We start from the raw sequence: 18025 nt of genomic DNA, 5'->3' as shown, positions 1-18025 counted from the left end.
AGAAAGCAGGAAGCGCTGGCATCTGTTTGTGGTATAAATGGGGAAATCACATGCCCAGACCTAGTTGCATTAATAATTTGATGCAGACGTTGGCAGCGTTTTTTTTATTTTGTTGTTGAAAAATAACTTTTAAAAATTGCAACAACAATTTAATTTGACTTTCCTTAAAACAAAAGGCCGAATTCATGGTGTTTTAGTGTGTGCATTGAATAGTTAGTAGTTGCATTTCATTTCAATAACTTTTTCACTCTTTTAGTAAAAAAATAATAGTGGGACTAATCAAATAAAATTGGCAAAAATTAGAAGAAAAATGTGTTTTTGTTGTTTTTAACATGTTCTTGTGGCATTTTTCTGATGATGGAGGACATAGATAATTAAAGTTAAACTTAAATTTGCCTTTTTGGGTATTTCTATAAATTTACTTGTTGCTGTTGCATTTGTGATGTAGAAAATACAGTGAGTGGGCCATAAGCTTCCTGCTCCGCCCCATTCTGATGCATCCACTTGTAGACGACTAGATCCATGAATGTCTTTACTTCGTTTTCCTCATCTGACTCAAAACTGTACTCTAAACTGTATGGCTCTAATATTGTTTGCGGTTTTTGTTAGCTTAGAGGTGTGAGGGGTTATAAGCCAGGAGAGCAACTGGGGGGAGTTGCTCCGTTCCAGTGGTCCCGCCCATAACTACAGGCCGGTTTATGCTTCGCACCAATCATTCAATCATATCCACAATTATGTGATCTAGTTCGTACTAATAGTGGCTGCTTTTTTTTGCAACTCTCTGCAAAAACTGCAATTAACTTCTAAGATGCATTTATAATTTTGGAGCGATGCAATCATCTCCAGCATCCGTGAATGTGCAGGTAAACGATGAGGCAGAGGAGGAAGTGGTGTGTTCGACCACTAAACAGAAACAAGGAATACAAAGGCGAAAAAACAAAAGAACGGCAATTGCATTATGTAGAGCTGCAAGATATGAGATATGAGACATATCTTTCCAGCAACTTATTATATTTTCTATGTTGTTGTTCGCTCTCTATGTCTCTGTGTGTGAAGTTTGGCATTTCCAATAACTTGTTCAGTCAAGTTTTCACCATTTATTGTGTTAAAAAGACATTTTTTATGGTAGTTTCCTTCATAATTGATTACTCTAATTAAACTGAAATAAATTCTAGTTAAATAAGATACAGTCACTGGTGACATCACAGGCAGGTGTCACATTCTGCGATTCTCCTCCGATGGCCGAGCGGCCACAGCGACAAATTGCTTAGAAGTATAAACCATGCATACACACTTTTAAAACAGATCAAAAAATTTTAGAGAGGGTCTCTTAACACAAAGATAGCTCCAATTAAATGGTTTTACTCTTTCCTTTTTGATAGATGGCTCTAAAACCATTCAGTCAATTAAAGAAAATTATGTATTTAAACTTCAAACCAAACATAAAAAGTGACACCAGGCTTCTAAGTTATTTTTTAAATGATAATCAGATGCAGTCTTTAATCATTTATGGTTAGTCTGAAAATCTTTAGACAGTTTAAATGTAATTTAATTTTTAAGTTTGCTTTTACATTTGCTATCCGATTGGACTAAAAAATTCCAGATATGTCTGAAAAAACAAAAGAACAAAGGAGTCAGTGAGATGAGGTCATTCCACCTTGTTCCCCAAATCTTCCTTCAGGCCAAAAGAAAAGAAGAGAACAGAAAATGACTCTCCCTCCTTTTGTCTTTCCTAAGCAGTGAATCACTCCAAATTGTCACCTGTGGAATTCGAGAGGAAAAGTGGGAAGAAATATATGTGGGCGGGGCGGTTGGGGGCCCCCAACGTGGTGCCACTGTTGATAATTAACCCCTTCTCTCTGTGAAAGAGACCTTCCCGCTGGGTTCCACGCCAAGAATTTGGCCCATAATTGAATGCTGTAAGGTGATTTATGAATTAACGTGATGAAGAATACTCCGTTTGTTCACTCCTTTTGTCGATCAATCATTCCTGGGAATGAAGGCTCAGAGGCTCGGATCCTTAAAACGCCGCGTTGACGGATTTGTACAACGCTGCCTCCTGAATGGAAAAGCCAGGTATGTGGCTCCCCTCGGCAACGGACATATTCCACTTCCACAGCAGTGGAACAGCGGTTGGCACCAGCGTGAAGGAAAAAACAAAGCAGCTGGTAATAAAACGCAGAAAGCCAGGTTTGGCTGTCTTACACCTCTTTTGGAACAACGTCGACTCGAACTTGATTTAACAAAATTCATGTTTAATTTAAGTCATTTAAGTGCAAAATGAAAACAGAAAGTAGGTTAGAAATAAACTAAAATACAAATGAGCCTTTAGTGAGATATATTAGGCTATTAATTATGTTAAAACACTCATCTGTAAAGATTTTAGTTACTTAATTGCTGAATTACTCACATTGAATTCTGCATTTGTTTGTAAAATCCTTCTACTTTCAAAGGGTTTCCTCATGGTACAAAAATAAAAAAGTTTAAAATATGTAGCAATGTTAACTACTAAATCTGAAGCAGTGACTTACAGTCAGGGGAGGCAGGTGAACCCTTTCACCTACAAAATATAGCTACAAAAATACATAAATAAAATTAGTATTTTTGTATTATTTTTTTCTAAGTGGATTTTCAATGTTTCTAATTAAAAATGTAGCAAATTTACAAATTCTCTGTTTAAATACAACAAGCGTGGCAGGTGAGGCAGCATTAGCCTGCGCCTCTCCTGCACTCATCCAGTGCTCCACACACTGACTGGAGCTGATATATGCGCTTTAGTAATTCAATCTTTTTGTCATCATAAAAGGTGCTTTATTTTTGTAATTACTGCATTTGTTTATTTCTAGTCAACTGTCTGATCTCCATTAAGACAAACAGACCTTTAAAACTGAAGAAAGAAAAGAAATACTTCTACAAAAACGCTATATTTGTGTTTCTTTAGAAAGATATGGTCTTCCTTTACAAGTAAAAGTAAGTAAATAAACCAAAATCACTTAGCTTTAAATTCTTGGTTTAGCAGCTCTAGCGTTAAAAAAGTCTTGTGGTACTTTTAGGGTTTTTTTTTATTTTTTAAACTATCCATTATTTTCTTTAGCGATCTTAAAATTTAACAATTTAAATAATGAATTGCACCTTATCCTTTTGTCAGTTTATATCTTTTTATCCAACATTTTTCTAAGCTAACATAAGCTAACATATCCCTCTTTCATTAACTTGGCAGATTTAGCCTGTAAAAAGCGTTGTGTTAGGCTATAGCATCTTTACAATGCATTTTATTTATAATAACAATTTTAGAACTTAGCATTTAAATTGCTGGATTGAAATCCACCATTTTGCCATTTTACACCTTTTTGGGCAGAATATTTTATAAGCTAAAACAGCATTTTGTCATTAACTTAACATTTTTAGCAATAACTATTACCAAAAAGCCAGTCTTATTTCTTTTTAATTTTTTTTTAATATATTTAAAGGTATTTTTTAAAATCTATGGTAGCATGGTTTAAATAAGTTACAAACGTCAAGATACCAAAGTAAACTAGCTTTTATACGTTTTAATTATTGTTTGTTGCTAACCTTAAAGTGGGCACCTTTGGTAATAGTTTCAGTTTTTATTGAGCTTGGGTGTATTTTTACAAACCTTTAATCTCTCAGTTTTAGCTTTTAGCATTCACCAAAGGATATTTTAAATAAACAAATGTGTCTTATTGTCTGTTTTACTATTTTTATTTAAACTTCAGTTAGTAAGCCCATCATATTCATTTCAACCTATTTCACAAAAAAAATGATTGTAATGCAAAAAAAAAGAAGTGAAAAAAAAAGTTTTTTGTTGACAAACATTATTTTCGTAATACAATTTTGGTTGTCAGGTGCCAATTTTACTGCAAAATGTCTAAATTTATGTAACATAACACAAATAATTCTTATCAGTGATGTTATAAATTATTTTATCTATGGGCTAACTGCTTAAAGGCCTACTTTGATTTCAGTATTTCAGTATTTGACACTCTAAGAGAAGAGTAAGTCATCCTGCCATCTATCACCATGAATTCCAGGATGACAAAATGGAGAGACTCAGTCAAACTCTCGCTCTCTGGCTCGTCTGGGTCCAGACTTGTCTAAATTACACTGGTTGGACTTTTTTTTTTTTTTTGCAGAACGCAAATTACACTGCGCACAGATCATCACTAGATGGAAACACAGTGGCAGGTGGAAATTAAACACCAGGTGTTTTCTTTTATATTACATTACACATTACATGCTTCAAATACATGCCTACTGAGCGGATGGAAAAAGCCCCCCTGTAAAAGCAGCATCGGATCAAAGAGGTGAAAATAGGTCAGTTATGATGCTGAAACTTCTAACTTGCTTCGTACTTTTAGCTTCTGTCAGTTCATGACTGAAAAACCAGACGGAAAAACAAAACCCTTGAGGCAAAAAGGGGGCCTCGGATTGAAATCTGAATGAATCCAAATTAACATCTGTTTTTGTGACTGTGATTGTGAGTACATGCTAGCACAGTGAATGCTAGATGAGTCTGGATGTTGTGTTTACTTGAGACTGAAAACCTTAAGGAAGATGAGAATAGTTGATATCAAAACATGATTGTATAAAAGAAAGATCAGAGGAACTTATAGGAACAACCGCAGGAGTCTGAATGAACAGATAAATGATTGGAAATGTACGGATGAAAGTTTAAAGACATAATCTATTGGTTAGGCCGAAATATATAATATAAAAAAATATATTTATCGTATTTTACCTCTCAAAATTTCAATTTATACCTCTGTCATTACTGCTTAAGATCAGTAAGTAGGAAAAGTTTTGAACTTTTTTGTGAGAATTTCTTTATATCTTGATGTTTTTTTAAATAAAGAAAGCTAAACATCATCATAACTCCTTAGATGGTGATGTTGACTAACCATATATTTAACATTCATCAGCTCTAAATGCTCAGTGAGAGTTAGGTGATACATTTTCCACAGGAAACCTAAGCAGTAAATGCCAACATGCGAAAAAAAAAGTGAAAACTACTGAAACATTTTTATAACAGACTAAAGTATGAATGTACAAGTTGTAAAATACTTTTGTGAGCTTTGTTCCATACCGTATATCTGTGTCTGTCCGCGTTTTGCTTTTGCGGTCTGACTTCTTCATAGCCACTTCCTTCCCCTGATGCCTGAGGAGACCAATTACAAGTTTACAGTTCAAGTTTACAATGCATTTTCCATCTCACAAAATGTACAGACATGTCTTAAAGATGTCAACGAGATAGGTAACGATCAGTGAGTTCAAGACTTAGTGAAGTACCACATTTTTTAAATAAAATACATCATGTACAGTAAACCACAAATTAAAACAAATACACATAAGACGTTTGTGTGTGGGTACAAATATATACACATTTGTATATGGAAGTCTTAAAGGACTTGTGCTATTTTAGAAACATGTTTTACAGGTATACAGATTAAATTATAGACAAGGTGAGATCTATCAAATTAATCTGAAAGACACAGATTTGACTCCCAAACTTCTATTAGAGGTCCTACTGAAGATCAAAAATGATAATTCTGTAAAGCAACAAAGCAGATGTCCAGTCCCACAGATGAAACACAAAGAGACCATTAGGAAAGTGGCATGGTCTAGTATAAGCCAGAGTTTAAGATGGAGCAACAAAGAATACATCAGGATGATATTTCTGAATGACGATGTTCATAGTGAGTATCTAAGGCAGCAGAAACATGGGTCGCCAAATCCAACATCACCTAGATCAGTGTTTCCAAACCCTGACCCTTCAGGCACACTGTCCTGCAGGGTTTCCCATGTTCCCCTGATATGCCACACCTGTTCTAGATGAATGAGATAACATTCATCGACAGTGGGAGCCGTGTATACTACAAGCAATGCCTAACTTTAGAAAGTCCTACAAGTGGTCAGCTAAAGCTGGACTAAAGGATAGCATGGAGACATTAATCACAGCAGCATCGGAAAAGACTTATTGGGCCAAGATCTACATGCCAGGTGCAAAGATTCCCCAGAGACGATCCAGCACTTAAGAGCAAGGCATAAGAGGCTAGTAGTCAGGGAACACATGGAACACCATCACCAAGTGGTTGCTACAGTCTGATCAGAGCTGGAAATCTCAAGATCAAGACTGGAAACACCTTCGAAGGTAGTTGGGAATGATCAAGCACAGATCCTGTCAGTCTTCCAGATACAGACTGGAATACTGCTGGACAAGAAGAAGAAGGCTGTATTGATACTGGTAGACCAAGGGCTAAAAGAGCTAGAAATATGTGAATGATGAAGGCAATAGCAATCCCTGTGGTCATTGAAACCCTGAGAGCTATGACTCCAAAACTTGAAAGATGTATCCGGGAGATTCCAGGAATAACATCTAAAATCTCTATCCAGAAGAGTCCAGTCATAAGAACAGCTAAGGACTCTCAAGCTCAAAGGCCTTTGGGAGAGGACCTGAACTTGGATGGAATCTAACCTCTCACAGCGCGAATGTTTATGTACAAGTGCACATATGTAAATGTGTTTTCACTTTTTTTTTTTTTAACTGAGGTTTAAATTTGCTTAGGAAAAAGTTAGGAAAATAAAACCTCTAACCCTAACTCAAAATCAAAACATGGAACTAAATCCATGAGAAACAAGGAAGGCTTCTTCCTCCTGCTGTTAATTCACCACAAAGCTTTTCTGCTACAGCCGTTTTTGATCATAAGCTGAAGATTTGGTCTTCTTCAAGCTTCTTTTTTATCATTAAAAATAATTGCAACTTGATTGGAAAGTTCTTGTTAAAAGTACATTGATTTTTATCTTGTACTTCCACATGTGTACAGATGATCAAGTTTGTGTGCTCTTTGACTTTGCCATCTTAGCCTGAGATGACTATTGGTGACTCTTTAACTTTTTAGCCTGAGAAAGCTTTTTTGTCTGCATACCCACGCATAAACACAAGTGTCTCTCCACAGCCCACCTTTAGTTCTTAGCTGTTATTTAGTAAAACATTCACAGCTGCTCAGCTCCTTCGGAGCAACCAAACCACGTCCTGACTGATGGAAGATACTTCACCCCATCTTGTTTTCTCTGTTTTTTTCCTTACATCTTGACTTTTTAATTCAAATAAGATTAGAAAATCACACTTTTTTATGCAGAATGCTAAAAGGTAAATATTTTTGTGCGAGAAATACGAGAGTAAAATTGTAAAATTATACTAGTAAAGTAAAGGGAATGAAGAGAATAAACTTGTAGAATTATTAGTAAAAGAATGAATATTTTTAAAATAATAAAGTTACAATTTTATAAAAAATATAAAATATATAAATTTGGTTTGACAAATAAGGAAATAATAAGTCTTTTAATGAGTCAACATTGTTTTATTATAAGTAGAAGAGCATTGAAAAGAATTTGTTGGAAATTTTTTCTTATAAATTTTCCATGATATTCTTGTATAATTATGATATTTTTTTTTTCTCATTGATTTACAACTTTATTCTTGTATTCTTGTATCCGCAGAAATTAACCTTTACTTATTTATTTATCTATTTATTTAGAATATTGTGGCCTTTAAACAGTGAAAACATTTCATTTTTATTAAGTAAGGCTTGCTTTGTTGTCATTTTTTTCTTCTGCATTTAACAACAACAAAAACCATCTTCACAAGAAAAGAATAATTTCTTTGTGATGAAATGTCAAATTAATTCATGCTTGTTTCACAGTCGTTTATCCATAAACTGTGATGCCACTCACCATATCCGAGTCATCTCCATCTTCATCACAGAAAGTCTCGGCAGCGCGGGGGTCTCCCACCACCCTCAGCTCACTGATCACACCCTGTTATGAGAGAAGAATCTTTTGATGCTCGATGGCACGTATAATCACATCCCACACGCTACAACAAAGTTACTTCTCACACATCAATCTGAATGTTTGTCTGTGAACATTTCCTGGGAATCCCCCCCTCCAATAAACCGGTAGGTCTGTTAATGCATCTCGTTCTGGCCTCCATGCTGAGCCACTATCTCCCAAAAACTGGCGTTCCATTCTCCCACACAGGATACTCCAACTGATAACATGAAAGCAATCTTCCTGCCTATCAGGGGGCCATTAGCTGTGCATGTAGGGCCCATCGCTCTGCTCGCTGCGCTATTTGAAGATGGGTCTTTGCTGGATATTTATGTCTGGAGCAAAAAGTCAAAATGACTACTCCAAGAGAACTTTGAAGATAAATAGCTCGTTGACATTTTCACCCCGTCCTAACAAAGACTTAATGGCGTCTTCAACATGTTTCATGTTTCCAGCCGTCAGCCGTCTTTCTTTATGTCCTATAAGAGCAAGATCTTCATGATATAGCTTTACTTTCATGAGAGGCATTATACTGCCAAAGCTGTTGATGCGTTTTTTTATGAATAGATTATATAAATACCGTGCAGGGAAGAGAATCATGAAAAAGACAGTGATAAAAACTGGATTTTAAGGGTTCTATGAGTTCAACATCTGGTATGTGTTAGCAAATTTTAACATTTAAAACTTTTCTTAAATAAACAATAATGGGAATTTGTCAATTTTATGACAATATTAGCTTTTGTCAAAAGTCTTATCCTACGTTCACACAAGATCAAGCAGCCACTTTCAATTAAAACGCATAAATGCTCATTCCGGCATTTGTGTTCAAAACTCTTGTGTTCAAGTGTCGCTATGCACATTTTTATGACCGTTACAGGCTCTTTGTACAAAACACGCATTAAAAATTAAACCAGTTTGAATTTTGACCAATCAGGGACTCGAATTTGGTAGTGACTTTAAATTCACAGAAGTGCCAACCGTTTCAAAATTGATCATATAGTGGAAATTATACGACACAAAATCTTTTACATTTCGCAATAAAGCTTTAAAAGAAATAGCCTTGAGCTAGACTTGTGAGATTTGCACTCCTTTGACATTTCACACCAAGCCTCTTCCAACTGTGAGTGGCGGACATGTGCTAGTATCCGGTAGCAACAGTCTAGTGTGACCACCCAAACAAAAATTACATTCTGAACGTAGCTCACATATAAAATCTCTACAAAATTTTACACCCCAAGTCACAATTAATACGCTTTTTTAGCAGTGGCTACTACAACCCTAAAGCTGCTTTTACATTGAATGCAATTCATGCAACAGGGGTGTCTAGTTTCAATGTGAAGTCAATGTACATATGAGATCTGAGGTTCTGGGTGTATTTTGGGTGTTGGGCGCAGTGCAGCCGCATGAACTTTTAGGCATTGTAACGTTACCAGAGTTAAAAAATCTGAACTTTGCATCACATCAACCAATCAGTTTTTCCCCTTTGTTCTTGACCTGTTGATTACGTCCAAAACAACATAGAGAAGAATCTGTTCATCAAGGCAGTACTAAAAAGATTTCTTAATTTAATTTTTATTTTCATTTTATTAGTCCTCGGACTAATGGGAGACAGTAACTCATCAAAGTGGGTCACAGAGAGTTGGAAGTACCGCTGAAAGCAGCCATCATTCAGGCGCAGCTCCTGCAGTAGATGGGGAAGCTCACTGTGAGAGTCTGAATGATTTCATGAACCCAGAAGTGGAGACGTGATTACCAATACTTTTGTAGAGCTTTTTAAAATAAGTAAGCCGTATCTCTCTACATCATCCATGAACTCCATACATTGACTGTATGTGATACAGATATGCATTTTCCATGTAGCAATGAGGCTAAAAACATTTGAAAGTTGCTCTGAGAGCATCAAGTTTATGAACACATTTTTGGACAGAGAACTTGACACAAATCCTGTTTGGCGTGAACATCACGGAGAACAGCATAACAGCTTATTCAAGAGATAAATGTTAATTACATTGTTAAGTCTTTGTTTTGTGGAGAATGTAGAGGTGACACTGACATGTATGTTATGACTTTGGGATAAACCAATTTGAGCAAACGAATCACGTGAGTAGTTTTATAAGAATCCCAAAACATGAAACTTTTCTTTGAAAAGAGTGAATCACAGCAGGAGTTCTGTATCACCCAAGTTCAACTGTTGAGAAATCAGTAGTGCAGTGAAACTGTGAGTAGAACACAACGTTTGACTTAAAGCGAGTACATACCAGGAATCCCTCAGGATCGGGCCCTCCGGCCTGCCCAACAAAAACACCAGAACCCCTATCCAGCTCCATGTCGTCTGGGGATCTCTCGATCCGCTTCACTTCAGGGCTCGGGTCACAGTTGAAATAGAACGCCACCTTGTCATCTCTGACAGCAATAGAAAAACGGGTCCATGTGTCCGTCATGGAGGCCACTTGGAACCTGGCTGCTTCGTAGGAGTGCTCCGAGCCGGTCTCGGAGTAGTAAAAGATGACATCTTGACTTTGCCTCTCCACAGCTGAAAGTTTCACCCCCACCACGATGACCTGCTGGGACGAGTCTGTGATCGAGAAGACAACACCTCCCTTGTCAGAGGTCGGCTTCAGGTGGAAGATGAGAGAGAAGTCTCTGTAGAAGGGATTGGGGAAGTGAGCAATCGCCAGCTGGCCCAATTTGGCATCTGGGCCGAAGACATAGCCGATGGTGTTGTCCGGTCCGTAGACTTGGCTGATCTCACTTGGTGGAGGATCCCCGATCAGCTGTAGTAGTGAGACTCCGTTGTCTTCTGGAGAAAAAGAGGATAAACATCAGCGACACGGATGGATGAAACATGCATGCGGTTAGCCTGGGCTGCAGTTGTTAGAGCTGGGGAGCAGGTGGATGAGCAAATGTAAACAGGATTCTGGTGAGAACATCTGGTATTTAGACCAAACAGGACATTTTAAACACGCTTTGACAGACACAGGAACAGGAAGTTTCCACAACTGTTACAAGTAAAACACAAGCAGTATTTACAAAGCAGTGAAAAACCTTACACTGCCTAAAATCCCTCTGAGATCATCTTTTGGTCTATTTTAAAAGTGTTCACAGGAATTTTTTTTAATTATTTTTTTGCTGATTTATCCAAAATCTTAAAAATGTGTCTTTTTCCAGGACATATATTCTGCAGAGCAGCAGTAGTTTGTTACAAATTTGCCTCAGAGTTGTGGGTGGAATAGCTGGGTCGGAGCAACCACAGCCCCCCTTCCCATCCATGCTACTTATAGCTCAGATCAGGGAGTTTGTGGCCCGGCCAGCATATTTTCTACACCTCAAATAAGCTCTTTTTCAAATGAATTCAAGACTATTTTAATAGAAATACTCCGAAATGCAATTTTAAGCTTTTTTTATTTTTTTTTATTTATGTCCTCCATCGTCAGAAAAAAGCCACAAAAACATGTTAAAAACACAAAATACACAATTTTGATCAGAGTGGGTCTTTAAAGGAAGAAAAAATGATAACACATTAAAAAAGGGAAACATCCAGTGTACAATGCAAAAAACGAATCACAAGAAAGTTAAAAAAAACAAGTGTTTCAGTTTAGTTTTCTTATTTTCTGTCTTGCAAGATAAATATTATCAGGACAGCAAAATAATCCTAGTTCAAGAAATATAATTCATTGCGGTAAGAATATTTTTCTTCCTTTATTGGCAATTTTTTTTTCTTGTTTTTTTTTTTACTTTTTAACATTTTATTTTCAGATTTTTTTGTACTTATTTATAAGGGAGGTATTTTTGCAGTGTAGACATTGACAGATAAGGGAAACAAAAAAACAGAAAAAAAACTTTCCTTCTGGGAAAATTTCACTTTTTAAGGAATTTTTTTTTTTATACTTCCATTTTCAGTAACTCCATGTTCCTAAATAAAGTTACAAGTCCCTAGTTTATCACAAAAGGAAGCATCTTGTTGCGTGTAGCACAAAATTCTGCATCATGATGAGAAGAAATTGTTCCAACTTAAAAATATCTCAACATCCAAATGAGTTATCTCTTGTCTGGGAGTGTAAATAAAATCTTCCTTTTTTAGAACTTTGAATTTTGATCAAATTCCGCACATTCAAGAACAGCCAGACCTTTATCTATCACATTCTTGAGGATGCTAAAAAAAAAAAAGGCAAATCTCCTAAATGTCACTGCTTGAAGGCAAATAAAGATAAACAGCTGGGCCTCTGGCATATCTCTGCACCCTCTTCCATCACCCTAGTGACACTGGCTGGGACGCTGCATAATAATTAGATGTGTTTAGGAAAGTCTAGGCTTACAATGAACATGTGTTACTCATATGCGGAACACAGATTTTGATGTACTATCTTCTGTGTTTAATGTAAACCTTTGAGCTTTGATCAATTTTTTTGGGGGGTGGGTTCTTCAATCTTTATTGCTTGTAGTGAATGAAGAATCACAGAAACGACTGTTTTTGGAAAACACATGAAGATTTTTTTTGGGAGCTTTGAAGAAAACGCTTTGATTTGCCACCTGCTGTGTGCTTTTTTAGCCGGTTCAAAGTCTTCCCACTCCAACGACTGTAACGGTTCAACCTCACCAGAGTTGTTGTTATTTCTTCATGAAGGACTCCGACACGTATCATTTTGGGACAAAGCCTAAAGGTTGCTTTGGAACCATAAAAGTAACCCACAGCGTCCACAACGCTTTCTTTGAATTAGACTGCCCAGGAAATGTCTGCTCAGGAAGGCGATAAAAGAACATTCCTGTCCTAAGAAGCTTTCTGTATGAATCTTTGATTTGATGTTGAGAGTATTACACTGTCTGAGGTCCACCTATTTAAAAATGTCAATAGGTCAAACTTTAATGTGAAGCTACACAAATATAGACTACCATATGTTCTGCATTGTAAGCCGGGCTTAAAAGGCTTTTTCAACAACAGTGGTTCTTAAAATCCAGAGAAACTTATTTATAGATTCATTTTGGTTGTGTTTTCTGATTCTGAAGTGATTTTAAGAGATACATTTTTTTAATGAATTCGCTGATGTGGCTAAAGTGGCTAATATCAGAATTTGGCTAATATGTGGAATTGTCAAGTTATTGTTTTTTTTTTGTTTACCTCCTCTGATTCTTTTATACATGTTACTAAAGAGCTTTGGAATTAGCGTAGTTACAATAATGTGTGTATTAGTGGTACAAGTTTGGTTTTTAATGTGTTGCAAACAAGGTTTGGAGTTAGGTGTTATTGTAAATAGGCTAACATAGCTAATGTGGAGAGGTGTCAGATTTTGGTTTTTTTTATGTGTTACGAACAAGGTTGAGAGTTAGCATAGTCACAGCAACATTTGCTTTAGCGTGGTATCACTTTTTAACGTGATGCAAGCAAGGTCGGGTGCTATTGTACATAGGCATACATAGCTAACGTGCAGAAGTGTCAGATTTTTTTGTTTTTAAGTGTTTTTAACAAGTTTTGGAGTTAGCGTAATGTTTGTTTTATCAGTATCAGTCGGTTTCGTTATGTGTTCCAAACAAGGCTGGGAGTTACAGTTATTGTGAATATGCTAACTCGGCTAATAGAATAGAATAGAATAGAATAGAATAGAATAGAATAGAATAGAATAGAAAATACTTTATTAATCCCTTTGGAAGTCCACAGGGAAATTCAGGTACCAGCGTTCGTACAGCACACAGATGGAGTAAGATAACCAAAATAAGTAAAATAGACTGAATATAAAGTAAAATAGACTTAATATAGCTAAATGTGAAAATAGAAAAAATACTAAATAATGCAGAAAATCAACATTGCACGATACCCTGAAAGATTGTACATATTGCACTGGTAAGAGTATTGCTCATGTATTCCGGTTATTGCTGGTAATATGTAGCGTGTTGCAAGCAAGTTCTAAAATTACTGTAAAGGCAATTCATAAAGTCTGACTGATGGATTTATCCCAGACTCTTAATTCGCCTATTGTCCCTTCCAGTTTGGTACGCCATATGCATGACTTAAGTTCAAAAGTAAATCATTTATTGACAATGCGCCTTATACAGTGTGCCCTATAGAGGAATAGTAAAGAAATAGGACTATTTTTCAGCAAAATTACAGAAAAAATAGCATTAAGCTGTGTTTGCAGCCACAATAAATTGTCATTTTTTTATAACATCACGGGACTGGAGCACGATAGATTTTTCTAAACTTCCAAACAAGTCTCTCATGCAGTGCTTGAAAATGAAAACATCTTCTGCTTAAGCCATAAATGATCTAACAATGCCATAACCCAGAATTGTTCAGCTCCCCTGCTTGGACGGACGGTTGTTAGCAATAAACTTTCATTTGCCAACCAGATGTTTACACTGATAAAGTAGGAATGGCGAACCCTCAAGGCTCGTCGCTGGGCTTGTCCTGACATGTTTGAATGTGGCACTTTTTCATGTCTTTGGCTTCTAACCAAAGGAGGGTGAAAAGCGGTCAATTCTGCTGTGACTTCTTTTGAAAAAACGACAGAAGAACAAACATATTTATCTTCTTACATAAATGACTGAAGTATGTTTTTCTTTTGTTTTTGCATGGATTAAACATAATTTAAAAATTGACATTTTTTTATTTCAAAAATAAAAGGAATGATTTACCAAAGTATTTGACTATTGCAACATTTTTTAACAAAGAGAAGACTAAAATTGCATTTTGTATAGAAATATTATAGTTTTTTTGTTTTTATTTGTAAGCCAGATGTTAGTTATTCCCTTTTTACTGGTTCAATCTGCTGAATGATCACACTGAGACTGGAATTTCAAAAGAGACTCCCCAGATACTTTGAAAGTTTGTGTTTTTTTTTAAACTTTCCCATTAATGAATTTTTGGAAACTTTTTTTTTGTGCATTGGCCAGCAAATCTCTTCCTAATAACAGATCAAAACTTTCGGCGACACAAAGGCGTCATCGTTAGTATTTTGCGTGCAATATCAGTGCGGGTTTTCCTAACGGTCTTTGTTGAATGCTGACAGCTTCAAGGTCAGTTGGGCACAAAAAAAGAGCTGCTGATGAATGGAGTGGTGCTGAGTTTATGGTCCCAGTTCGTCTTGTCAAGCCGTCTGCTTACTGACCAGGAAAAACAGCTCTTTGTCTTTGTCTAACATTCCAGGACCGGCTGCCACACTTTGGGTTATCCTGTTGATATAGCTGTATATACACTGTGATACTGTGCATACAGAGTGTAGATATATAACATCCTACATAGTCAAATAAAGTAGATTTAAACATCTGGACTGTATATGAGAAGTGGACTGAGTGACTCCTCCCCCCTTGTGTTCCAAACGAAGTACCCGCTGGATGCAAGAACCCAAAATACCACAGACTTCTATTGAGAAATAAACAGCTTTGACTCAAGTCATTATATTTGTCCAATTAACTATTATTCCTCTGATATCTATATTCTTGATAATTCTATTTTTTAAATTACATTTTTTTCTTAATTGCAATTTACTCAATTCATAAATTGGCCAATCAGATGCTCAATAAAAGTATGCGGTTTCATGTTTTATGTCCAAAACCTTTGACAGATTTCATATAACCTGCTTTCAAGTGGTAGGGGTGTGGACTTTCACAAGCTCCTTACTGATTGACCAAAGTGGTTGCCATAGAAACAATGACCCAATCTGACTCGGACCAATCACTGCTTACTGAAGAATGTCTAGCTCCAACATGACGGCGTTTGTATAGCGAATAATGACGACTGAAATGACGTCATTTGGTTTGAGTAGCCATTTCATTTCCATTCATTTGGTCCAGTTCTCATATTCAGTCAATGATCTGGGCAGTGATGAGGCTTTGTGCCTTCAGCCAACAACACTGCTCTGACTCTGAGATTGGCTCAATCTTACGGTCCAAAGTTAGTGTCGCATAAGAAAATTTAAAAAATGTGTCTTCATTTATCTATCTATCAGTTTTCTTTGCTGATTTTGTTGACTACTTTGCATATTTTTGGTAGTTAGAAGGATTTGGAGAACATTTGACCATATTTCAATAGTTACTTTAGGCACATTTCCAAAAAGTCTTTATTGTAAAGCGCTTTAAGCTGCAGAAATATGAGAAGCGCTTAAAAAAAAGTTAGATTTGATTTAATGAATACTAAATAGGAAATCAGGATTAAGATTGACTTAAAAAGCTAGAAAACATAGAGAGCCACTTTTGAAAATCAATGTGAAGCAAAAAAAACATGTATTGATAATCTTAATTTCATTACTGATAAAGGTATTGTCTATTTTGCACAAAGTTTAGTAACTTTCTGATCAGATCTTTTAAGAAATTCCATGAAAAATAATAAATCAAAATGTATAGGCACATTTGCACTACCAATTCAATTTATGATTAATTTGATTAAACTCTTGATCTTCTGTTAATCCCTGATATAATCTGAAATTAAATGACACCAGGAAAAATATTTGATTCCGAAAATTACAAGCTGCAGCGATAATATGGAAAAAAGTGGGTAGGATATACATAACAGAAAGAAATTCTAGGGAAAAATACTTTTTAATCTTTTAAATTTATAAACAAAAACAAGAGCAATATTTAAAAGAAACAAACAAATAAAAAAAACCTGGATAACCTTAACACTTGCATACTTCCCTAAAAAACTTCCTAAAAATGTGGGGCATTACTCAGTTCACAGCATCGCAGTGCTTTCATGCTGTGCTTTTGGAGGAGTCCCACCACTTCTCATTGTGTTGCAGTACAACACAAACCAAAGAGGATAATGGGTTTCTGGCAGCACAGCAGTGGGACCACACTGCGCTCTTAATTGGAATCCTCCTGAGAGGAAAGTTGAAATGATGCCCCGGCAAGCACTAACCTCTGGAACTGACACCAGCTTAAAGTCTTCCAGTCATGAGACACAATATCACTCTCAGCTCAGTGGAAAACATTTTTCCAAGAATGTATGAAACCACCAACAGGAATAATGCAAAGCCCAGATGGAAGTCAAGGATATTCTGTTAAATGAAAATAATATGGATGCAAGCTGCTTTCAAAGGAAGAAAAAACAAACCAGCATCCATCTTTTTCATTGATAGGCCTACTGTGTTTTCTGCACCATAGGGCGCACTGAATTATAAGGTTCACCGTCAATGAAAGGTATATTTTCAAAGTCATAATAAGTTATTTGAAGTCATATTTTAGGGTACTGAGCAAGGCAAAAGAGTTAGAGATAGATCAGTCAAACTTTACTAACTTCGTCCACAGTAACCCTAAAACTTGTTTGAAACACGCTACACAAACACGACCCATATACATGTTAGCATATTCCCAATACCTAGAACTCCCAACCTTGTTTGTAACATGTAAAAAGTTTGACAGACACCACAAAAAAATGTTAGTAGCTGCATTTCCATTACACATGCACAAAACTTTAACTAAATTCTAGAAATGTAAAAAAAAAACAATTACACTTTTTTCATTAAATCCTAATTATGCGATTAAGCACAAACCAACTCACGCGATGAGTCATTCAAAAACACAGCGATGGATGTGAAAAAGACTTTGATTTACAGCAGATCTGTGATGTTATGGTATTGTTTGAGTTGATTCTGTTAAGAACTTCAAGGACACATTTGGATGAAGTCGCGGGCGCATAGCTAGACAAAAAGACGCATGTGAGAGGCCTGTTTAGCCGTTTAAAGAAAAAAAGCTCAAACAAGAAAGCAGCATGACCCTGTTTTCTGTTTGATAACACAATAAGATGTGTTCTCATTCAGCTCCTTACACGTGGGAACAGCTATGGATGAAGCGATTTCGGGAAATCTTGATTGGGGATTTTACAGATAAGCTGTGGACCCAACAATTCCCCATCACATGCTCAACTTTTGATGAGCTATGTGATGCCGTGGGACCTCTTGTGCGGCGCCCAAGCCAGCCAGTTCCTAGCAAGAAGCGCTTTTACTGTAATTTGAAAAAGTTTTTCCAATGCAGTTTAGCAAAATATGTCAATATGGATACGCTTCAAACAGCACCACCTCCAATCACAAAAACGTTTTTCTTATAAATTTGAGTCTTTTGAAATTGTTGTATTTCCATTAGGCAAATTTATTATCGAAAATACCATCCATCCATCCATCCATCTTCTTGACCGCTTTGTCCCTTTCGGGGTCGCGGGGGTGCCGGAGCCTATCCCGGCTACTGAAGG

General features: G+C 36.4%; 1 protein-coding gene across 4 annotated transcripts in view; it reads right to left on the bottom strand.

The window, feature by feature from the left end:
- col18a1a (collagen type XVIII alpha 1 chain a) overlaps positions 1-18025 on the bottom strand; it is a 101414-nt gene that overhangs the window by 31189 nt on the left and 52200 nt on the right. For all 4 annotated transcript variants that reach the window (XM_024286685.2, XM_024286682.2, XM_036209574.1 and 1 more), the window contains 3 exons: positions 10107-10648; positions 7753-7836; positions 5105-5176 (listed from right to left, as the gene is read on the bottom strand). In XM_024286685.2, coding sequence (XP_024142453.1) covers positions 5105-5176; positions 7753-7836; positions 10107-10648 — 698 coding nt within the window. The remainder of the gene's footprint in view (positions 1-5104; positions 5177-7752; positions 7837-10106; positions 10649-18025) is intronic.

This window comes from Oryzias melastigma, linkage group LG21 (genome assembly GCF_002922805.2).
Source record: "Oryzias melastigma strain HK-1 linkage group LG21, ASM292280v2, whole genome shotgun sequence".
NCBI classification, from domain to species: Eukaryota; Metazoa; Chordata; class Actinopteri; order Beloniformes; family Adrianichthyidae; genus Oryzias; species Oryzias melastigma.
The sequence above is the reverse complement of the archived record's forward strand: the minus strand, read 5'-3'. Positions and strand labels throughout refer to the sequence as shown.